The 25,911-nt window shown below is 40.7% G+C and overlaps 1 protein-coding gene across 1 annotated transcript in view; it reads right to left on the bottom strand.

Moving 5' to 3' along the window:
* Positions 1–25,911, bottom strand: part of MYO3B (myosin IIIB) — a 390,474-nt gene that overhangs the window by 256,367 nt on the left and 108,196 nt on the right. The window contains exon 8 of the mRNA XM_032401018.1: positions 25,075–25,140. Within this exon, the coding sequence (XP_032256909.1) occupies positions 25,075–25,140 (66 nt within the window). The remainder of the gene's footprint in view (positions 1–25,074; positions 25,141–25,911) is intronic.

A 25,911-nucleotide genomic window follows, 5' to 3' on the forward strand; every position in this document is an offset into this window, starting at 1 on the left:
ACCTAAATTTCTTCTGGTCCCAGGAATTCAGCTAGGTAGTTATCAAACCATTCTGAACACTACAAACTCAACAGGAGATCGAAGAAAAGAATAGCAGCAATTCTATGAACAGAAAAGCGACCACTTCCTGGAAGGTAGGATGTGTGGAGAAGTGAATCTGAGGTGATATACGGGAAGATAGACAGCAGGGGGAGGGAGCCTCCAACAGCCGGCTACCAGCAAGTGATAGAGCAGTGGAGCACAAAATCAGAACTTTTAGAAGTCTGCTCTGGTGAGGGATGTCGCTCTGGTGGCTAAGCGGGGGTGGAACACTCACTGGGACAGTGTGGTTGCAGGGCCCTTGGGGTCACAGAAAGACCGGGGGTGCCTGAGTGTGGCAGAGCTCCCAGGTATTAGAGTGAGGAAGCCAGCTGCAGAGACAGAGCCGAGGAGTGGGCTCTCAGCTCAGGGTTGCCATAAACTGTGATCCGCGGCACAGTCAGGCCATTGCTTTTCCAGCAGGGACCCAACAAGTGGCAGATCCGGGGAGACTCCCCTTCCTCCCCCGGGGAGGCGCGGTGCAGGAGCACACTGCAGGAATCTGCTGGGTTTGGAGACTCCACACCGGGTTGTGTGCCAGAGATAGAAACGCTCGGTCACAGGCCAGCTGAGCACAGAGAATGGCTGGACACCAGGGAGACAGGAGTGATTGACTACTTTTCTCTGGGGGCTCACTGAGTGGGGCCCTGAGTTCTCAGGTCCTCTGGGGCAGAGATTGGGAGGCCGCCATTTTCACTCTCATCCTCCAAAGCTGTACTGAAAGCGTTCAGGGAACAAAAGCTACTAAGAGCAAACCCGAGCAGATTACTTAGCCTGTCCCCTGGCGAGGGCTGGGCAATTCCGTCTCAGGAAAAGACATTTGAGAATCACTGCAACAGGCCTCTCCCCCAGAAGATCAGCAAGAACATCCAGCCAAGACCAAGTTTACCAATCAATGAGAACACAGCAAAACCCCAGCACTAGGGGAATACAGCACACAGAATTCATGGCTTTTTTCCCATGATACCTTAGTCTTTCAAAGTTAATTTTTTAAATTTTCTTTATTTTTTTCTTTTTCTATTTTTTTAGTTGAATTTTTCCTCCTTCCTTTTTCAACCAACATCTTATCAATTCCTTGTTAAAAATCTTTTTTGAATTTCCATTTTTACACTCATATTCTATCCCTTCATTGTATTTAACATTATTTTTTTATATATATATAAGTTTTTCTTTCTTTAAAATTTTGGGATACAGTTTCTTCTAACACACCAAAATATACCCTAAATCCAGTATATAACGTTGTCCTAGTCTCCTGCCTGATCACATTCTCTTTTTTTAAAATTCTTTTTCATGATTTTTTCAGCCAACTTCTTATCAATTCCCTTGTAAAATCTTTTTTAATTTTCATCTTTACAGTCATATTCCATCCCTTCATTGTATTTACCCTTATTTTTGTATATATGTAAGTTTTTCTTTCCTTAAAATTTTGGGAGGCAATTTCTTCTAACAGACCAAAATACACCCAAAATCTAGTGTGTGGCTCTGTTCATCAGCCTGATCGTATTTCTTTTTTTTTTTTTCCCCTTTCTTTCCCCCCCAGTTTCGGGTCTCTTCTGATTTGTTTAGTGAATATTTTCCTGGGGTCGTTGTTACACTGTTAGCATTTTGTTCTCTCATTCATCTATTCTCCTCTGGACAAAATGACAAGATGGAAAAACTCACCTCAAAAAAAAGAACAAGAGGCAGTAATGACTGCCAGGGACCTAATCAATATGGACATTAGTAGGATGTCGGAACTAGAGTTCAGAATGACGGTTATAAAGATACTAGCTGGGCTTGAAAAAAGCACAGAAGATACTAGAGAATCCCTTTCTGGAGAAATAAAAGAACCAATATCTAACCAAGTTGAAATCAAAAAGGCTGTTAATGAGGTGCAATAAAAAATGGAGGCTCTAACTGCTAGGATAAATGAGGCAGAAGAGAGAATCAGTGCTACAGAAGACCAAATGATGGAGAATAAAGAAGCTGAAAAAAAGAGAGGGAAACAACTACTGGATCATGAGGGGAGAATTTGAGAGATAAGTGATACCATAAAGCGAAACATTAGAATAATTGGGATCCTAGAAGAGAAGAGAGGGGGGCAGAAGGTATATTGGAGCAAATTATAGCAGAGAACTTCCCTAATTTGGGGAAGGAAAGAGGCATCAAAATCCAGGAAGCACAGAGAACCCCTCTCAAAATCAATAAAAATAGGTCAACACCCCGACACCTAATAGTAAAACTTACGAGTCTCAGAGACAAACAGAAAATCCTGAAAGCAGCTCGGGAGAAGAGATACGTAACCTACAATGGTAGAAACATTAGATTGGCAACAGACCTATCCACAGAGACCTGGCAGGCCAGAAAGGACTGGCATGATATATTCAGAGCACTAAATGAGAAAAATATGCAGCCAAGAATACTATATCCAGCTAGGCTGTCATTGAAAATAGAAGGAGAGATAAAAAGCTTCCAGGGACAAACAAAAACTAAAGGAATTTGCAAACACAAAACCAGCCCTACAAGAGATATTGAAAGGGGTCCCCTAAGCAAAGAGAGAGCCTAAAAGCAACATAGACCAGAAAGGAACACAGATAATATACAGTAACAGATACCTTACAGGCAATACAATGGCACTAAATTCACATCTTTCAATAGTTACCCTGAATGTAAATGGGCTAAGTGCCCCAATCAAAAGACACAGGCTATCAGATTGGATAAAAAAACAAGACCCATCAATACGCTGTCTGCAAGAGACTCATTTTAGACCCAAAGGCACCTCCAGATTGAAAGTGAGGGGAAATGTAAAACCATTTACCATGCTAATGGACATCAAAAGCAAAGCAGTGGGGTGGCAATCCTTATATCAGACAAATTAGATTTTAAACGAACGACTATAATAAGAGATGAGGAAGGACACTACATCATACTTCAGGGGTCTATCCAACAAGAAGATCTAACAATTGTAAATATCTATGTCCCTAACATAGGAGCAGCCAATTAATAACAAAAGCAAAGAAACACATAGACAATAATACAGTAATAGTAGGGGACTTTAACACCCCCCCTCACTGAAATGGACAGATCATCTAAGCAAAAGATCAACAAGGAAATAAAGGCTTTAAATGATACACTGGACCAGATGGATTTCACAGATATATTCAGAACATTCCATCCCAAAGCAACAGGATACACATTCTTCTGTAGTGCACATGGAACATTCTCCAGAATAGATTACATCCTGGGTCACAAATCAGGTCTCAACCGGTACCAAAAAATCAGGATCATTCCCTGCATATTTTCAGACCACAATGCTTTGACACTAGAACTCAATCACAAGAGGAAAGTTGGAAAGAACTCAAATACATGGAGGCTAAAGAGCATCCTACTAAAGAATGAATGGGTCAACCAGGAAATTAAAGAAGAATTAAAAAAATTCATGGAAACAAATGAAAATGAAAACACAACTGTTCAAAAATCTTTGGGATGCAGCAAGGGCAGTCCTAAGAGGAAAGTATAGAGCAATACAAGCCTTTCTCAAGAAACAAGAAAGATCTCAAATTCACAACCTAACCCTACACCTAAAGGAGCTGGAGAAAGAACAGCAAATAAAGACTAAACCCAGCAGAAGAGAAATAATAAAGATTAGAGCAGAAATCAATGAAATAGAAACCAAAAGAACAAGAGAACAGATCAATGAAACTAGGAGCTGGTTCTTTGAAAGAATTAATAAGATTGATAAATCCCCTAGCCAGACTTATCAAAAAGAAAAGAGAAATGGGGCGCCTGGGTGGCTCAGTCGTTAAGCGTCTGCCTTTGGCTCAGGTCGTGATCCCAGGGTCCTGGGATCAAGCCCCACATCGGGCTCCCTGCTCCGCGGGGAAGCCTGCTTCTCCCCTCCTTCTCCCCCTGCTCGTGTTCCCTCTCTCGCTATGTCTCTCTCTGTCAAATAAATAAATAAAATCTAAAAAAAAAAAAAAAGAAAAGAGAAAGGACCCAAATAAATAAAATCATGAATGAAAGAGGAGAGATCACAACCAACACCAAAGAAATACAAACAATTATAAGAACATATTATGAGCAACTATATGCCAGCAAATTAGATAATCTGGAAGAAATGGATGCATTCCTAGAGATGTATAAACTACCAAAACTGAACCAGGAAGAAGTAGAAAACCTGAACAGATGCATAACCACTAAGGAAATTGAAGCAGTCATCAAAAATCTCCCAAAAAACAAGAGCCCAGGGCCAGATGGCTTCCCAGGGGAATTCTACCAAACATTTAAAGAAGAATTAATACCTATTCTTCTGAAACTATTCCAAAAAACAGAAATGGAAGGAAAACTTCCAAACTCATTTTATGAGGCCAGCCTTACCTTGATCCCCAAACCAGACAAAGACCCCATCAAAAAGGAGAAGATAGCAGGAAGGGAAAAACGAAGGGGGGGAAATCAGAGGGGGAGATGAACCATGAGAGACTATGGACTCTGAGAAATAAACTGAGGGTTCTAGAGGGGAGGGGGTGGGGGGACAGGTTAGCCTGGTGATGGGTATTAAAGAGGGCACATACTGAATGGAGCACTGGGTGTTATATGCAAACAATGAAGAATGGAACACTACATAAAAAACTAATGATGTAATGTATGGTGATTAACATAATAAAAAAAGTTAAAAAAAAAAAAAAAAAGGAGAACTACAGACCAATATCCCTGATGAACATGGATGCAAAAATTCTCACCAAAATACTGGCCAATAGGATCCAACAGTACATTAAAAGGATTATTTGCCACAACCAAGTGGGATTTATCCCTGGGCTGCAAGGTTGGTTCATCATCCAAAACCAATCAATGTGATACAATACATTAATAAAAGAAAGAAGAACCATATGATCCTCTCAATAGATGCAGAAAAAGCATTTGACAAAGTACAGCATCCATTCTTGATTAAAACTCTTCACAGTGTAGGGATAGAGGGTACATACCTAAATATCTTAAAACCTATCTATGAAAAACCCACAGCGAATATCATACTCAATGGGGAAAAACTGAAAGCTTTTCCCCTAAGGTCAGGAACACGGCAGGGATGTCCACTATCACCACTGCTATTCAACATAGTACTAGAAGTCCTAGCCTCAGCAATCAGACAACAAAAAGAAATAAAAGGCATCCGAATCAGCAAAGAAGAAGTGAAACACTCACTTTTTGCAGATGATATGATACTTTATGTGGAAAACCCAAAAGACTCCACCCCAAAACTGCTAGAACTCATACAGGACTTCAGTAAAGTGGCAGGATATAAAAGCAATGCACACAAATCAGTGGCATTCCTATACACCAACAAGACAGAAGAAAGAGAAATGAAGGAGTCGATCCCATTTACAATTGCACCCAAAACCATAAGATACCTAGGAATAAATCTAACCAAAGAGGCAAAGGATCTGTACTCAGAAAACTATAGACTCATGAAAGAAATTGAGGAAGACACAAAGAAATGGAAAAACATTCCATGGTCATGGATTGGAAGAACAAATATTATGAAAATGTCAATGCTACCTAGAGCAATCTACACATTTAATGCAATCCCCATCAAAATACCATCCACTTTTTTCAAAGAAATGGAACAAATAATCCTAAAATTTGTATGGAACCAGAAAAGACCACAAAGAGCCAGAGGAATGTTGAAAAAGAAAAGCAAAGCTGGCGACATCACAATTCCGGACTTCCAGCTCTATTACAAAGCTGTGATCAAGACAGTATGGTACTGGCACAAAAACAGACACATAGATCAATGGAACAGAACAGAGAGCCCAGAAATGGACCCTCAACTCTATGGTCAACTAATCTTCGACAAAGCAGGAAAGAATGTCCAATGGAAAAAAGACAATCTCTTCAACAAATGGTGTTGGGAAAATTGGACAGCCACATGCAGAAGAATGAAACTGGACCATTTCCTTACACCACACACAAAAATAGACTCCAAATGGATGAAAGACCTCAATGTGAGACAGGAATCCATCAAAATCCTAGAGGAGGACACAGGTAGCAACCTCTTCAACCTCAGCTGCAGCAACTTCTTCCTAGAAACATCGCCAAAGGCAAGGGAAGCAAGGGCAAAAATGAACTATTGGGACTTCATCAAGATAAAAAGCTTTTGCACAGCAAAGGAAACAGTCAACAAAACCAAAAGACAACCAACAGAATGGGAGAAGATATTTGCAAATGACATATCAGATAAAGGGCTAGTATCCAAAATCTATAAAGAACTTATCAAACTCAACACTCAAAGAACAAATAATCCAATCAAGAAATGGGCAGAAGACATGAACAGACATTTCTGCAAAGAAGACATCCAAATGGCCAACAGACTCATGAGAAAGTGCTCAACATCACTCAGCATCAGGGAAATACAAATCAAAACCTCAGTGAGATACCAGCTCACACCACTCAGAAGGGCTAAAATTAACAAGTCAGGAAACGACACATGTTGGTGAGGATGCAGAGAAAGGGGAACCCTCCTTCACTGTTGGTGAGAATGCAAGCTGGTGCAGCCACTCTGGAAAACAGATGGAGGTTCCTCAAAAAGTTGAAAATAGAGCTACCATATGATCCAGCAATTGGACTACTGGGTATTTACCCCATAGATACAAATGTAGTGATCTGAAGGGGCACCTGCACCCCAATGTTTATAGCAGCAATGTCCACAATAGCCAAACTAGGGACGAGCCTAGATGTCCATCAACAGATGAATGGATAAAGAAGATGTGGTAGGTGCACCTGGGTGGCTCAGTCGTTAAGCGTCTGCCTTCGGCTCAGGTCATGATCCCAGGGTCCTGGGATCGAGCCCCGCATCAGGCTCTCTGCTCAGCGGCAAGCCTGCTTCTCCCTCTCCCACTATCCCTGCTTGTGTTCCCTCTCTTGCTGTGTCTTTCTCTGTCAAATAAATAAATAAAATCTAAAAAAAAAAAAAAAGAAGATGTGGTATATATATACAATGGAATATTATGCAGCCATCAAAAAAATGAAATCTTGCCATTTGCAACAATGTGGATGGAACTAGAGGGTATTATGCTAAGTGAAATAAGTCAATCAGAGAAAGACAAGTATCATATGATCTCACTGACATGATGAATTTTAGAAACAAGACAGAGGATCATAGGGGAAGGGAGGGAAAAATTAAACAAAACAAAACCAGAGAGGGAGACAAACCATAAGAAATTCTTAATCTCAAGAAACAAACTGAGGGTTGCTGGAGTGGAGGGGGGTGGGAGGCATGGGTTGGCTGGGTGATGGACATTGGGGAGGGGATGTGCTATGGTGAGCGTTGTGAATTGTGTAAGACTGATGAATCATAGACCCGTACCCCTGAAACAAATAATACATTATGTTAATTTAAAAAATGGATAATTGCTATCCTGAAAAAAAAAAGACAAGATAAAAAATAATTACAAGCAGATGAGAAAAATGAAATAAAAGAGAAGTTAGGGAACGAAAAGAGAAATTAGAGTAGCAAATAAATTACTTTGGTAGAGGTGGCCACAAATTTGGCTCTGGGCTCTATAGCAGCCAAACATGAATGGGAAAAAGCAATCTATTCTATATTTCTTTTTTTTTTTTTTTTAAGATTTTATTTATTTGAGGGAGAAAGTGCATGCAGGAGCGGGGGCAGAGCAGAGGGGGAGGGAAAGGGACAAGACTCTGCGCTGAGCCCAGACCACAATGCGGGGCTCCATCTCACCACCCTGAGATCAAGACCCAAGCCGAAATCAAGCCAAAATTGAGAGTCAGACGCCCAACCAACTGAGCAACCCAGGAGCCCGTGTTCTGTATTTCTTAAAAATCCATGATACAAAAACAGACTAGCTGCTTGTAGAACCATGAAGATATGATGATGATGATGATGATGATGATAATGACTGGCAAGGAGACTAGCGATATAGTTTTCCTAGAAATGACTATATAACGTAATGAATATTATTTCCCTCCAGTAAACATGTCCATGAGTGTCATACAGCTCTTTCGTATAACACTCTTCAATCCCAACTGATGTCTTCTATCAAAGAAAACTATTAAAAAAATTCTCCCTGGGTTGCCAATGCAAGGAGGCACAGAACTCTCTGATCTTAATCCAGAGCTAAATCTACCAGCAACTTGGTAAATTTTTAGTCAGATCTCTTGACCTTAAAATGCTGAAGGCAGTGCCCAGATGCTGGCTCCATCAAGGAAAGGAAAGGCAGAGTGACAAGCTACATGTACAGTTGACCACTTAACAACATGGGTTTGAACTCCACAGGTCCACTTATATGTGGATTTTTTTCAATAAATACAGTATAATACTGTATGTGTATTTCCTCTTCCTTATATTTTAATAACATTTTTTCTCTAGCTTTATTTTAAAAATACAGTATATAATACATATAATACAAAATATGTGTTAATCAACTGTTTATGTTAACAGTAAGGCTTCTAGTCAACAGTAGGCTATTAGTAAAGTTTTTGGGTATCAAAAGTTATATGCAGATTTTCAACTGTGTGGAGAGTTGGTGACTCCAACCACCCCATTGTTCAAAGGTCAACTGAACTATTCATTGCAAAGAATGGAAAGAAAATTGCTGAAAAATTCAGCCCATGAATGAAAAGCAACTCAAAAGGAGGAAGCAATTTAATCCCGTAGGTGGGGTTTGGGAGAGGGCAAGAAGAGGACTGAAGCATTGCACAGGTGGGCATGGAAAGAATAGGACCATCAAATTTGTTTTTTAAATAATTACAATAATGGTTCCAACTAAGATTTCAGGCCATAGTACATGGTGGAGGTGGAGATGGGAGGAAGATTACATTGAGAAGAACAATAATGGCCAAGAGTTTCAATAGTCCGGCTGACATTGTGTCTGCCCACATTTAGCACCCTTCCCATAATGTGTACTTTTTTGGTAAAGACTTACATAGACTAAACACTGGCTGATTGCCAATTATATGAATATTTTTGATGGTATGAAATCAAATTGGAGAAAATAAACTAGACCAGGTTTTCATTAATAACCTAACCACTACTGAAAAGCCTAGAGAAAATATTGTCAGATAATAAGTAGCTATAAATGTCATGCAAATCAGGATTTTGCACAGCTATTGGCAGCCTTGGTTTATGTGCCACAGAACACAAACCATCACCATGCCTGTCACCTGCCATCCCTCTGCCCAACTTCTGAGAAAAAAAAAAAAAAAAAGCTTCCAAGGGCAATGAATTGCAAGACCTAAATGATTGCTTTTGTTGCACTTTGGAGAGATGGTTCTTCCCGAGGAAGTGGCCACCCAAGGAAGCCAGTTACTGCTGAGCCTCTGTGCTTTTAGGCCAAGAAATGAATACTTCACCCCCTGGGGATGTCAATCTAGTGCCTTGTTCAAGCACTAAATTTTTGTAAGATAAAATATTTTTCTTTTTTAGGCAAGGGAATGAGTAAAGACACCAACTGCCAAAGAGAGCCTGGGGAGTCCTTAACCCTCTTCCATTAACATGAAGGAGCAGAACAGCTCCATCTATTACATCAAAGCCTCATCAGAGACCCTAATCCTTTCTGAAAGGAACTCTCAGGCAGCCAAGCCTTTAATTTGCTGAATAATAGGCCCCCTGATTAACCCTTGCAAAGCAAAGCACAGACGTTGCAAGCAACAAATGTTCCCAGGGGTTGAGAAAGAAAGGGGTGGGGGTTGGGATGGCTCCTATTCCCACTGTTAGTGAACTAACTCTATGCATGAGTTTCTAAATGGTTAGTTTTTCTGTTTTCCTTTCCATTATCCCTTTCACTCTCTCTCCTGGGAATATGCTACTTCCCTGCTCTAGGACTATCATGTGTCCTGAGCTTTAAGCCACTGTAACTCAGTGACATGCATAGACAGGTGATGTGGAATGACTTCTGTTGCCAAATATACTCATAGTTGTAAATCAGTAACATGAAAGGTCCTTTCAGTACCATTTACCAACCACCCCACTCTGTGAAAAGCCACGTGTGCTCTGGGGAAAAAAGACAGATACACAGAAAGAAAAGAGAGACAGAAAGAGAATGAAAGAGAGGAGAGGAAAGAAGAGAGGAGAGGAAGAAGGAAAGGGAACAAAGAGGAAAGGAAAGGGAAAAAAGGATAGGAGAAAAGAAAAAAGAAAGAAAAGAATAGGACTAGGAACCCACAATTAGAAGGAAGGAAAAAGAAAAAAGGGAAGAGAGGGAATAATGTCAGCTCAGGCCATTTCCCCTATCTATTCTAATTAAATTAAATAGATCTGGTGTTGAAAAAAAAAAAAAAGGTGGATAATCCTCCTTGTGGGATCCTACTGCTGGAGGAAGACAACTGTATACTATGTTGCCAAGGACAGGTAACAAATTAGATGGGTCCTGGGTTTCACAGTAGTGTATATTAATAAATCACATACATACTGGACTTCCTGCTCATTATTAGATAATGAGATGAATGATTGAATGTATGACACAGCGGTCAATTATCATGTGGAGGATATAAATTCTATTGTGCTGAGGACATTTATCTCTGTATTGATCTGGCTTTGCAAGCAAGGATCATAAATTACTAGCCTTCCATAACTGTATGATAAATACCCTAATAACAAAATGCCACCAACTCCTGTTTTCCCAATAAATTTCCATATGGTTTCAGTTAGAGAAGCAAAATGCAGAGAATGTTTTTCTTAATTTTTATTTTATTGTCAAAAATTATATGCAGAATGAAGACCATAGAGAAAAGCCTGTCCATCCCAAATAGTGGTGTGCCGGAGCCAGCATACACAAGTTCCCTAGATATTATTGTCGCATTTTCAGAAATTTTGTGATCTGATTGATGTTACATTGGTAGCCTGAAATTGGCCATGGTGGGGGTATTGACACCACAAAATCAGTAAATGATATGAATCAGCCCCCTGGCCCCACTCAGTCAGTTGTTAAACATCACTGCTCATGGACTAGAGATCTTGGGAAAAACTGCCTGCCTGATAATTCAAAAGCACTGTGTTATCAGTACAAATCTCTTTTTACCACCTTTCCCTTCCAATTTTTTTTTTTTCCTCATTTCCTACCTTCTGTTGGACTGACGGTTTTCTATTAGATCCTTTTTTCCTTCTGTTGGTTTAGAAACTAGACATTGTTTTCCTATAGTTTTAGTCATTACCCTGCATGTTTAAAATATTTGCTTAACTATAAACTTTCCAGTAGTTCTGTCCTCTTCTTAAGCACAAGAATCTATGCATGCCTTAACCATGAACTGAACACTGCCCCTCCTTGAATTTTATGATTGTTTAGATTTCATCCCAAGTCATTTTCCTTTTTATAAACTAGAACAGACTGTTCTATAAAATTATTTCATTTCAAATGAATTCATGCTTCATTTGTTGTGGTGATGAGCTGTCCTTCTTAGCTTAGCCTTTCTTAGCCTCTTCATGTGTTTTGAAATTTCAGTTGGCAGGCTCACTTTGAGGAGGAGGAGAATTTTTCCCTCTCTCTCTCACTTTCTCTCTGTGCTCATCCTCTTAATGTAATGACTTTAGAGTTGTGTCTTCTTGGATCCCTAAGTCTCTAGCCCAGAGCCAGGTTTTAGAATGCCATTTTGTGCTCCTGTCCCCAGGTTTTATTAGGTATATGAAAGAGCTCATCATTGTGGCAGCAGAAGGTCTAGCTGCTTATATATCCTACCACTCTCAGCCAGAAACTGGCTAAGAGCCATAGTCCTAGGTGATGGTCAGCACTTCCCCAGGTCTTGGAGAACACCACAAAGGAAACTGTTATAGTTAGAGCACAGGATCATATGACCTCTCCCTTATCCCATTTTTTTCCTCAGCTTCTTTTTATCAGCCTACAAGAACTACCCCACATACTGGCTTCAGGCAGGAGTTCAATTCTGGATGCTATCTTGCTTGGAGCCCTCTTAGTCCTTTTATCCACAGGAGCCAAACTTAAAGCCATCACAGCTTGCTTCTGATCCCAGCAAACTTATAACTTCAGCTCAGCTGAGCATTTTGTGTTTTTGTTCCATTCTGATCTGTCTCAATATTTATATTCCTTCCTTCCTTCCCTAGCAATATTTTTGGCCTTTCCTTTTTATATGTGGTCTGTCATTGTTACGTTTTTGGAAAAGTATAAAGTTAAAGACCCCCTTTCACAGAAATTCTTGCACGGAAACATTTAAAGGCAAAAATCCTTAAAATTCAAAATTATCCAATAATTTCTTCTGCTTACCACCCTCCTAAATTGTTTTCCTTTGGTAATATCTATTGGTGTGAAGAATATATTAATAATGTAACACCTATGATATGCCCCTGCTCTTATTTTATAGAGCGGAAACAAAGTCTAGGTCATAGGCTTAAAAATCCCCACATCTTGATTCTCACCCATCACACCTCCATACTCCCTTAAGGCAGCCTCAGCATGGCAATGTTTATGTTAGAAGGAAACTGCCGGCCCTGTAGGCTATCATGTCACTGACCGTGGTCCTGAAACATCATGAGCCATGCAGACATAGCTCTTTATCTTAATCCTGGGTTCAGAAATGGCTCTTCTTCAACCTTTCTCTGGAATTCTGAACCTGGTGATGGAGTAGGTGGTGGTGGAAAATAGGGAAAGTGGGGTGGCGGGGGGGAGAGTGTGGGGGAAAGTAGAATAGGCAGAAGCCGTTGGAAAGAAATAACCACTGAGACTGCCAGGGAAGATTTGTTTTGACATTTCATTTATTCAAAGCAATCAAAAAAAGAATCCATAGCTAACTATGGCTACATCGTCCACTTTTAACAAACCCATCATATTTCTGATGGTTAAACTTTTAGTTTTGCTTTGGCAAAGTATGTTGGGGAGTGCATTTGACCACTTTTTTCACCTCACATTCTTTTCCTTAATATTATGTTTGCAGTTAGGAAAGATTTACAAAGACCATGAGTCCTGACATTCAACTTCTAACCCAAGTCCATCATATGCTGTGTATGATTTTGAGGGTATCACCTCCTCTCTACAATTTTTGGTTTTTCAAAAGAACTGATGTTTACTGAACACCTGCCATGTGCTAAAAACTGTGCCAGATATTGGGAATAAAAGCAAATAAGATACACTTTCTGCTCTCAAGGAATTCACAGCTTGAGTGGGGAAACTGATGCACAAACAATTTCAGAATGGCTTGACTCATTCCTCTCTGCCCCCCTTGTTATGAATATTTGTGAAAGGCATCATGCTGACACACAAGAATGAGGGAAAGGGCCTCTGAGTCTTCCTGGGGAAGTAAAGGCAAGCACCACTTATTCAATTTTGCTAGAATGTATAGCCAGTAAGGAGAAAATACTATTGCATATACAGAGTCTATATACTGAATGACCTTGTGTGTTATTAAAGGCTTTGAGTGTGTCCTATAAGCAATGGAGAACTGTAGCATGATTAAAGTAGGGCATGACTTGATCAGTTTGGCTTTCAGAAAGATCACTCTGTTTTGTAGAGGATGGTTCACAATGACTATAGTTACAGAATCATAAACAGTAATATGGGAGCTTTTGCTCTAGTTGCAGTAAGAGCTGAATCATCACCCAAGAACACCAGACACCTGTATGATGAAATGTTCTGGACACCCAAAAGAAGCCAGATAGCAAAACTACCATCCTAAATTGGTAGATTAGGGAAACAACATATGTAGGCTATAGCCAGTGCTCCTACTCCTAGAGCCTCTGGGTGCTTTGGCCCCAGATATCAAGAGGAGCAGAAGACCATGTCCAAATACTCCTTACTTATGTGGGTACAGGGGAAGAAGGCGGCATTCCAACAGTCTGGTCACCTATGATAGGATGTGGGGCCTGACAGGGAAAACTGGAAAAGGTATCTGAGCAGCCAAACTTGGATCCTCTTCATATCTCCAAGTGGAAGAACATGATGGAATAAATTCTAACATTCCTCCTCAAAAACACAGAGTAATTAGCCATACAAAGGAATGAAATACTTACACATGCTACAACATGGATGAACCTCCACACATTATGTTAAGTGAAAGACAAACACCAAAGATCACCTACTGTATGATTCCATTTATATGAAATATCCTGAATAGGTAAATCCATAGAGGCAGAAAGCAGATTAGTGTTTTTCAGGGGCTAGATGGGTGGGGGAAACAGAATAACTGCTTAATGGTACAGGGCTTTTTTGGGAGTGATTAAAATGTTTTAGAATTAGACAGAGGTGGTTGTACAACACTGTGAATGTACTAAATGACATTTAATTGTTCCCTTTAAAATGGTCAATATTGATATGAATTTCACCTAAACACACACACACAGCCCACAGCATCATGAGCTTGAGAACTGGTCTTAGACTATGATACAGACCTGGGTCTGAATCCTAGCTGTCAGTTTCTAGCTGTGAAACATCATGACAGTCGCTTATTTTCTAAAAGGCTCACCTTGAGTAGTAACCTGTCTAAAAGGCAGCAGTTGGAAATCACTGAAATAATGCATGTAAAGTGCATTTCACCATGTCTGACACATAGAAAGCTTTAAATAAATTTTACTGTTAATATTATCTGTACTCCTCACACACACAACCCCAGATTTATTCAACTACTTTTAACTCTCAGGTATCTTTTAGGCTATACTTGATTTGGTTGAATGTAAGCCTTCTTTGGCTAAATGAGTTTTGCCATGAACAAAGATTTTCACATAACAGAGAACTTGGTTATAATTAAAAAGAAAAGTGGATTTTAGGTCCACAAAGGTATAAGCTACCTTTATACAGTTACTCCAGTTCAGAGTCATAGAAAATATCACTAAGTGATCATGAACCTCTATCCTGGACACAGCCTCAGAATCCTTCTAACACAGCATTCTAGGAAGGCAATCAGGTGTCAGTCTTGGGATACAAGATGACACTAATCTGCCATCTCTTTTTATGTAATTTGTTCCTCTCAGACAGGCACATATGACCAAGACACCTTAGCTCAGAATATGTATTTGATTCTTGAAGCCCTCAATGAAGGCCAGCAAATATTGATAATCACAAAAATACCCCTCTTTTACTATTGGGCGGTAGGCTTGGGAGGAATTTCATATAAACCCTTAACATTTGAGACATATTTAAAAAAATAAAAGGGAAGAAGGAAGGAAAAAAGGAAGGAAGCAAATAAGGAAGAAAGGAAAGGAAGGCTTTACGGTATAATACTAATACTTTGTGATGACGTTCCACTGTACTAAAATTTTTTACATTTGATCCTTACTGGCAGGTAGGTGGACACTGCTATCCTCACCCACAGCTAAGGAAGCAGAGGCTTGGAGAGGTCAGATGAGGTGAAGTCCTGTAGCCATCACATCATGGACTGTATAGTTCCCTAGGGCTGCTGTAACGAGGTACCACAAACTGAGTGGCTTAAACAGGAGATACTCATTGTCCTACAGCTCTGGAGGCTGGAAGTCTGAGATCAAGACTCAAGGCTGGTAGGGCAATGCTCCCTCAAAGGTGCTAACGAAGGATCTGTTCCAGGCCTCTCTCCTAGCTTTGGGTTGTTTCTTGGCTTATGGCAGCATAACTCCAATATTCACATGGCATTCTCTCTGTGTGTATGTCTGCATCCAAATTTCCCCTTTTTATAAAGACACCAGTTATACCAGTTTAGGGGCCCACCCTATTCCAGTATGATCTCATTCTAACACATTATATCTGCAATAACCCTATTTCCAAATAAGGTCATATTCTGAGATACTGAGGGTTAGGACTTCCACATATGAAGTTTTAAGGGACATAATTCAACCCTGAACATGGGTTGATCAAAGCCAAGCATTCTGTACATGCATGAGCAGCACTGCTTGAGTCTAAGGGTTTAAGCTCTGGGCTTCCCTTAAAGGCAAGAATTCCCACTATTCACTAGAAGACTTTCAAATAAAATTTGTCTTTCAAAATCATTCAATAGTCCTTCACATTAAAAATCAATTATGGGGGCGGGGGTTACCTGGGTGGCTCAGTCAGTTAAGCATGTGCCTTTGGCTCAGGTCATGAGCCCAGGATCCTGAATTAAGCCCCCAGAGCCAGCTCCCTGCTCAGCAGGGAGTTGGCTTCTGCCTCTCCCTCTGCCCCTCCCCCAGCTCATGCACATGCATGCACTTGCTCAAGCACTCTCTCGAGCGCACGCGCTCTCTCTCTCTCTCAAGCGCACGCGCTCTCTCTCTCTCTCTCAAATAAATAAGAGTCTTTTTTAAAAAGTCTATTATGGGATTTTTACCCAACTCACTGACCTGGTATGATACCTATAACATGTATTTGATGAGGTTCCTTATTTCCTTAGGAGGTTCTGAATTACAATACTAGGTCAGCTGGAAGCTGTACACATACCCAAAAGGAGATGGAAGACCAAGAGAATCTATGATTGTTCATTATATTTAATATCGCTGTTATAAATTTTGAATCTATTAAAAAAAAACAAACCAGCCCTTTCCTTATTAGTGCCAACTGGCTATGTCTGTTATTTTTATCCCTGCCAGAAATCATCAGTGGGCTGGAAGAATGTAGTACGGGTGACATGAGCCTTCATTTCCATTTTTAATTAAAATTCTTACTGACCCAGAGCCAGATTTCCTTCTGCACCAGAGCCTATGGAAATTCCACAGTGGAAACTACAGTAGCCAGGGTAGGGAGGAGCAGGCGGAAGGCTGGGAGCTTAGCACTGAACCAGAAGAAGAACACAGCTTTTAAGAGAAGATACAGGAAAGGTGTCAACCTGGCCACCTCATGTTCCCACCTTGTCCTTACTTTCCCCATCCCTCTCAGGCCCTAGATCAGCCTCAGTGGGGATCATGATTGCCCCTCCTCATGATTCACTCTGTTGTGACTCATCACCCCGCGGACCCTACTGGCTCTCCTTCCCAACTCTCATATCTCTTTTGATGATACCACTATTGAGTTATAATAGTCATCATCATCACTCACATTTGTTGAGCTCTCAGTCTGTATCTCACTTAATTCTTGCCACACTCTGTAAGGTAGCATGATTGCAGACTGTAACCCATCTATACACTCTCCATTCTACTTCAGGATATCGTGCTGGTACTGTCCTGAGCCCAGGGCTGCCCTGTTAGAAGACTACATTTCTTAGCTTCCTTTGTAGCTAGGTGTGGCCATGTGTTTGAGTTGTAGCTAATAATATGTTGCATGAAACTGCCAGAAAGTCTTCTTAAAGTAAGGAAACTTCCATTTTTCTCTCCTTCTAGCTGGCTGTAATAAGCAGGTAAATGTTGGAGCTATAGCAGCCATCTTGGCCCATGAGGTGACTTTGGGAATGGAAATCACACTTAATGGGGCAGCACGAGAGCAGGAGCCTGGGTGGCTGCCATGTGCCCTGCCAGATCAGCAGTACCTACATGGCCTAATTCCCAGATTACTTCATACGAAAAGAAAATAAAAATCTATCTTATTTAAGCCACTGTTATTTGGGATTTTCTATCATAGCAGAATTTGTCTTAATCCCAAATGGTTATTATATTAGTACTCCCATTTTTACAGATGAGGACACTGAGGCTCAGAAAGATTAAGTAATTTGTCCAAGGTCTAAAATCTAAGTAGCGGGCACCTGGGTGGCTCAGTCAGTTAAGCGTCTGCCTTCGGCTCAGGTTATGATCCCAGGGTCCTGGGATTGAGTCCCACATTGGGGCTCCCTGCTCAGTGGGGAGTTTGCTTCTTCCTCTGCCCCTCCCCACTGCTTGTGTGCTCGCTCTCTCTCTCTCTCAAATAAATATCTTAAAAAAAAAAATCTAAGTGGCAATGCTAGAATACAACCTGACTTTAGATCTAGTGCTCTTAATCTCTCCAACACATAGTCTCCAAAAAGACCCTTTCCCACGCTCAAAATACTGGAGTCTCCACGTTTAACTGTTCCTTTTCTGTAGCACCTGTCTCTTCCCATCATTCATTGCCAAGCACTGTGGGTTCTGCCTCCCAGGGTCCAGGCATCCATCTCCTGTCCCCCTGCTCCTTCCGCATGAAGAAACTTGTGGCTGGCTGACAGCAGAGACAGAGGCACTAGGCCTGGACAAGATATGCCCTGGGATAGGTGGGGGACGTAGGGCTGTTTGTGGGGCAAACATGTGAAGGTAAGTGTACACACCAGGCACTTTGACTCCTGCTGGAGCAGATTCTCTTGGGTTGAGTTTGAGGGGGGTGGTACTGCTGCTGTTCAGAAGGGAGTGGAGGGGTGTGTGTGTGTGTGTGTGTGTGTGTGTGTGTGCTGCCAGAGCTGTGGAAGTCAGTGAGCTGAAACTTAAATAAAGAGAAGGTGGACAGCAGATTGAAATATTCCAGAGGTATTAAAAATGAGAAGGTCATTGACCCTTATTTTTCTGAACAAAAGGGTCTCTTATTTATTACTAAAACCACTAGTACAGAAGCAAAGAAACAAAGAGAAATAATTTTCCCAGTAAAACATGTCCAAGTGCCCAGATAGCAGTGATGTCTGTAGTTTGGTACAGTAAGCTGCTAGTCACTCTGCTACCATATAAATACATCTGGCATCTCACGTGGGATTCCTTACAGATCCAGCTTCATTCCTTTCTAGTATCTTCTCTTGGAGTTGTACCTGATTTTATTATAAAACCACTGGGGAATGGGATAATTTTGCTTTTGTTTCTTGGCCAGGAATTGCTAGATCTGAAGGTCTTGTGAGAAGACATACCAAGGAATGGAGTCAACTGCACACACCATGATGGTCCAGAAAGGGACAGCGAGCCAGTGACACTTTCAAAAAGCAATTTCACAATAGTGGCACAGACCAAATGCAAAGAATAAAAACTACTGTTGGCTATCAACACTGAAACAAGTTTTGGGGGGCTTGAATCCCAGCTCCCCTACTTATTAGCTGTGGTCCTAGAACTCTTGACTTCTTTCTACCTCAATTTTCTGTAAAATGAAGATATTAGAACTGTCTCATAGGGCTATGAGAATTACCTGAATTATATGACATGTAAAGAACAGAGCCTGGCATGAATAAGAGTTATTTGCCAGGTTCTACAGACACATTATATAATTTAATCCTTACGATAACCCTATGAATCAGGTCTTTGCTCTCCCCGCTTGACAAATGAGGACCAAGGGTCAGAGAGGTTAAATATCTTCCCCAGAGTGGCACATCTAGTAAGTGACACAGTTGAATGCACATACTGCTATTCTTGATGAACCAGGTGGCGTTCTGGGGAAGGGTGGTGGGAACAGGCCTTGGGCAGGGGTAGGAGTCATGCCCCCAAGCCCCTCCCAGCCCCAAACCCTACACACACCATGTGCGTGGACACATAACACAGAGCTCACCATCACTTCTGTTGACGTCAGCTGTAGACACTCTTTGATTTATATTATGAAATTCAGGTATGAATTTAAAAAAAAAAGAAAGAAAAAAAAAACCAGTATGGGTTAAATGGAAAGAATATCATCTAGGATAACCCCATCTAAAAGTCACCTGACATAATGTGCTACAAGCACCAATGTGAAATCTACGGCATTTGCTACAGATCTGGTTTCTCACAAGAGCCAAACCCAGCATTTGTTGGGAAATAAATGGAATATGCTGCCTAGAGTCTGGATTACCCACTTTACTATACCTCTTCTTGCTTCTTTTGGGTAAGGCTGAAACCCTCACTGCCAGGGTTCCTATGATAACAGTATATTCCAGATATATGTGGACACTATACCATGTTTCAAACTTCAAATCACACTGAACCCCTTTCTGGTTTACACCATGAGAAAATCAGATTTTATTGGCTGAGTTTATAAGCAGGGTCTAATTGAGATCAAATCAGGCCCTTGGTGCCTTTAGACGATCTATTAGGTAATCTAAATTAGACATTCTTCGGGGAGACATAATCTGGAAACACGCAGCGGTATCTGTTCTTTTCATGAAGAAGGAAAAAAAAAAATCCCAATTTTTCAAGATGAGAAAGAAGTTGGGTTGCATTTATAAGTATATTGATCAATATATGTTAAGAGGAGAGAGAAGAATTTGGGGGGGTTTTAAATTATAATTTTTTAAATTTTGGGCTTCTTCATGAGTTTTTATTAATTCACTAATTCCCTGTAGCTCAAGAGATGCTAATTAATTCAAGAAGCCATAACAGCTAATCATTGGCTAAATAAATCTAAAATGGAGAGAGTCTGTCACTGGAGATACCACTGCTTATTTTAATTAAAATTACCAATTTGTGAAGTAATGTAAATAAAGGTTATTGTATCCTTCCACTCCAGGAAGTATTAACCCTTTGCACGGCCACCTGAGAATCTAACAAGACTTAAAAAGCCAAGAATATTTGTGGAGCTTAATCAATCACTGAGTTAGGATATTTATCATTCCCAGTGTGTTGTTCATGGACATTATAAAAACCGCGTGGAGTAAAGCTGCCTTGAAACAAAACAGGGGATGGAGAAGAGCTAAGGGTGGTTGCCTCGAAGGAAATACAATCAATGTGAAGGAAGCAACCACCCCAAAATAAATGATTACCTTTATAAACATTAAGGCCTAGGGAAAAGCAAATGTTCCAGCTCTGAGTTTCCATTTGTAAGGAATAAATTTATGCAAATGCCCGTTAGTTTTAGCGGTTTTGTAGCTCAGGGTGATCTCACCTTGTTAACATGCAGTACAGCTGCTTGTAGCCATTTGAATGTCATTTGGAGAGACAGAAAGGCTGCTTCTTCATTACATGACTAAATGGCAAGGCTCAGCCGCAAAGCTCACCTTGGGAACCGGATACACCTGCATGCTTAGCCGCTCAAGCCAGCCAACCCAAGAAAGCAGTGTGTGTAGGAGACTATATAGTGTGAGTCATCACTAAATCCTAAGCTGAGCAGCCATGGTGCTCCTGGTAGATTTGCCCTTGCCTAAGAGAAATCCTTCTTTCTTGTCTCTCTGATCAGCTCAGGAGCCATTGATGATAAAGTCCTAAAACTAACTGCTAATAAAACCCCAAAAGTTTTAGAGGCAAAATGTAAAAGCACAGTTCACAGATACCTTTTAGACAATGGTTGGGGAAGTATTACAGTTTAGTCAAAGATCTGAAATTAGTCTGAAATGAAAAAAAAGGGACATGCTTTGGGATGAAGGTGAAGCTGGCAAAGGAAAATTACTGTCATCTTGTCAAAAGGCTACTTCTAAATGGAGCCTCCTGACAAAACAGAAGTCTGGCTGAAACTTGAACCAGATAAACTTGTTATGCAAATAGCTTTAGCCGTAGGGGAAAGGGCTGATAATGAAATCTCTACAAAGTCAACCACACATTACAGAGGTGACAAAAAACACCAGGCAGGGTCCTAGCTTACCCTTAAAAAGCAGTGCAGAATTTATGTGAGCATCATGTTTAATTTATCATAACTAAGCTGTCAGGAGTCCTGCTTTGACAAATGCATAACTAACACATACAAATGAGTCAATTATCACTAACAACCAAAGGTTCAGAACCAAACTGATGTTTCTTTTCTTTTTTTTTTTTAAACCACAAAACATGTTTATTATTAAGATTTAAACTTTCTTAAAAATCTCTCCTAGTGCCTCCAGATTAAGAAGGCTGGACACCTGAAAAACACCAACCCCCCTCCCCCCGCCCCCCCCCCCCCCCCGACTTCATGTACATTCCCTCTCTCATTCACACACACTCTCTCTCTCTCTTTCTCTCTCTCTCTCTCACACACACACACACACACAGACAGACCCTGTCCCCTGTCTACACAGCTATAATCAGTAGGCTACAGCCAGGTCAATCCCTTTGGACCACTGCAGCAAACAATGAGAAGTCATACAGGTCCTTGGTAAATGGAGACCAACATGGACTGAAAAAGATCAAAATTATTGAATCACGTCTGCTATGTTTTAGCAGTCACATGGGGATAGGGTATTAAAAGTTTTAAAGCTGCTAAAGAATTTCTAGTCCTGTTTATTCTTTAGAGAGAATCAGTTTATTTACCTTAATACAATGCACTGTTATTCAGTCTACAATGGGAATTGAAGCAATTATCTGAATAATTCAAGCTAAAAACATCTTTCCTGAAATTACCAGAAAATCATCTTCCCCACCCCAGTCCCACCAATATGAAAATCTGAAGGCCTTAATCCTCTGTCCTTCTCCCGGTTCCCTCCCAATATGAACAAGATAAGTATAAAAGCAAACCAAGGCTCTCTCTTTCAATAGACATTTCTAACCCAGTGAGTGTCATTGTTTGTATTTCATTAGAGATTTGAATAAACAGAATGAAATAGTAAAGTCAAATTCAATTGGTAGGCTGAGTAATGGCAGCCTAGGGTATGCAGGCTCATCTATGAAACCAAAGGTTATTATTTGGGAATAGTGGGCAGGTTTCTACCTAAAGATATAAAATATAATAATTAGTCCCTAATCTTGAGACTCTATTCCAAAAATCTTGTAAAAAAAAGAACTCATGGTTGAGGAATCTAAGATGGTATGGGGAAAGCAGGATTGGGAGCTGAAATCAGGAAAGAATCTATGAACAACTATAACATAGAATATTTTCACTAATAAAACCATTAAGGACAACTCATTAAATAAACAGAAGATTGATGACATTTTTCCATATCTTAAATTAGTAGTAAAGCACACAATCACTTGATTTCTATTCACCTTCATTGGTTCATAAGAACTTTTTCAGACTCTCCCTCTCCTGCCATTTCAACAAGATGCTTTTGCTTTGCCCCGATAGCATGCATACTAAAGGCATTGTTTTTTGTGTTCTGTCTTCCATTCTAGTATCAAGACCCTCTAAGTCTAAAGCAAATCAGGATGAGTGCACCTGGAGTTAAGCAGATTTAAATGCGCATATAATAGGATACTGCCATAAAGAAAAATCAATAGTTGGGAGGGATTTCCACACTGTTTAACCCTGAGAGTCCCAACTCCATCATTAAGTATGTACCTTTATTCCCAAATCCATCTAAGCAATACCGTGCTTGGTTTAAGAATCCAAATACACTCTTGAAAATATATATAGAAGATAAAATTTAGTGAGTCAAGTCACATTTTAGAAGAATCACAAGAGCTTGGTATAGGAAGGCATATTTGTGAATATGTAATGGATTTTTCTAGGCCAACAGCTTCAAGAAGGTCAATCAAGAGAATCTATATGCAGCAATGGAATGAAAAGGAAAACTCTTTAAATCCAGCCTCTGCTAGCAAAATCACTGGAACCCATAGCCCCTGGATTTCTCTCCCTGGGGTGTGTTCCCAGCCACCAGGATGTCTTTAGTTCTCCAGTTCCCTTCACCTCCCCCTTTGGCTCCCAAATCCCAGGAAGTGCCTCTTCCTCTGCTCCTATGTGAGCATCATCCCTCTTCTTCTATCTGTTGTTCCTCTCACCATTGTCTGACATTGCCACCTTGAGGTGTGGCTGCTTCTGCATTCTGCAAGCTTTGCAGAAACACCAGAGTGGGGACTGGAGGGGTGAGGAAACACCCTGGCCCTGAACTTCATGGTCACATTCCAGTACGGCCTTGCTTGGTAGAGTTCTTGGAATATTTACCACTCTTGTCTCCTGACAAAGGTGAAACAAATCCAGGAGGGGCTGGACAAGCAAACAATTTCAGGGACATTGAACTATGATGCACTTGAAACAAAAATTAAATATAGGTTTACAGCTCCTTCTACTAACCCTTGGGGTCAAATATTTTTTTGGAATTCAGAATTTTATCAAATTTTAGAAAAGTAAACCAGTGCATTTACTGTATGTTATGTAACATTCCCCAGCAGGATCGGGGGCAGCACACTGTAATCAAACACATTAATATATCTGCAGCAATTCACATGAATATTCACACTGAGCGAGATAAATAAGGACTATAAATAGCTTCACTTCAGTTTAGGTCATGTGTTGCCACCAAATCAGTTCACATAAGGCCAGGGCCTGTAGCTAAATGAGTCAAGTACAAAAAAAACTTTCATTTCTCAGAGCTCTTTGGATTCTAGAATTGTGGATAAGGAATTACTGATCTGTATAATGACGGAGTAAGGAAGATGATCAAGGGACCCAGTTTCTTTCATTGCCCTGACTTTTTGAGGAAGCTAAGTCTGCACATAGGCATAAGTTAGAGAAATTTGTGTTGACCCTTCCCTAAGTACTGTTTATGAGCTATTTTGGGCACTTCTTTTCTCCCCCCATGACTTCTGAACACCTTGTTTGATCTACTAGACACTGAGCACACCTCTTCCCAGTCCCTGTACCTGGATATGCCTTGTAATGCCTGGTCTGGATTTCTGCCCCCACAGTTCATCAGGAGCCTAGCTTGGGGTCACACAGTTCCTTCCAGCATACTGAGCATCTTCCCCAGATCTGGGACCAGTGTGGTCCTCTATCAGACCAGGGGCCAGGCCAAAAGCTCATATTCCCAGAACTGAGTCACCATCCTGTTGGTGTTACTGTTGGTTCTGCACCTGTCTTAGTCCCATTCTATCTTGCCTAGCTCCTGGTAACATAGCTCCCATCAGGCACACCACCCATCACTTGGGCTTTCATCTTGTTCTCCCTGCCCTGAGCCCTGGCTGGGGCTGTTCACCTTGGTGCCTCAGGCCTGAGATCCTACTGTGCCCCCTCAATCATCTTGGGAACTGGAGCTGTGTTCCCACACCACAGATCTAGAGCAAAGCCCAACTTCCAAACTATAAGACCCCCATAGAAGGCTGCCACCCTCTGTCTCTTCCCTGGGCCTAGTAGGGGCATCATAGTTTCAGATGTTGAGTTTCCTCCACTCGCAGTATTCGCCCCAGGACAAGTAGATTAGATAAATGTGAGTAGATTCTCAGATAAATGTGACCCATATGATCAGGAGGTCTGATTACAGTCAAAAGTCAAATGGAACTCTTTATTTTTCAAATCCTGCAGAGGCATCTTCTATCATTTACTGGAACAAATTCTGTGTCATAACGTGCTAAAAGGCATAACAACTTCTAGCGCCAAGTAAATTCCACAGCTCAGATTTCCAATCACTGTTCAAGGCCTTGCTGGATAAGCAATTTTTAGTGGAAGAAATACTCACTGTGAAATAAAGTGGTTGAACTCCTCACACCATTTTTCCGGATGAAGTAAAGTAGGTGGAGGATTTCTGAAAAACAAAAACAATTTTTTTCTTACAAAAAAAAAAAAAAGTGTTTAGTTAAAGGCAAAATACCAACTTGTCTTTACTGATATTGTTCTAAATAGCTCTGATAAAATCCATTCTGTTTCTTCCCGGGTGGAAGCCACTCATTAGTGGTAAATTACAAAGTGCCAGCCCCTATTTATTTAGTCCTTCATTTTCATTGATTAAAGGCCTACTATGTCCATGGTTTTCTGTAGGAGCTATGAGAGTTACACAGATCAGGACCATTCCTCAGGGAGCAAGCACTAATGAGGGGCAAGGCAAGCATACAACCACTATAACTGAGAGCTGAGTATTATTAATGCCATAAGAAAGAAAGCTACAAACCTAGTGCTAGGGGCTTTAGAGAAATTTTACAAGGATTTTCAGATCATTATACTACCATGTGAATTAATTATGTGATGCATTTAAAGTACACTCATAAATTCATCAGTCAAATTTTTAACCACTTCCTGTATGTCAGCTTCTGCAATAGGCACTGGGGAAAGCAAAACAGCTAAAACAGTGTTCCAGGCCCTATGGAGTCCCTGTGTAGAGAGGGTGACAGACATCTAACATAACTAAGTACTGGAGGTCCAAGAGAACTAGAGAGCTGCAGAAAGACTCTGGTAACCAGGCCACTTCCTGGAGAGAAGGCAGGATAAGGGGAAAGTAAGAGCTCTGCATTTGGCTGAATATTTACCCAAAGAGACTAGATTTTAAAACAGAACTGACATTACCTTTAATTGGTAAGAG

The sequence above is a fragment of the Phoca vitulina genome, unplaced genomic scaffold, assembly GCF_004348235.1.
Source record: "Phoca vitulina isolate PV1807 unplaced genomic scaffold, GSC_HSeal_1.0 scaffold1, whole genome shotgun sequence".
Taxonomy (NCBI): domain Eukaryota; kingdom Metazoa; phylum Chordata; class Mammalia; order Carnivora; family Phocidae; genus Phoca; species Phoca vitulina.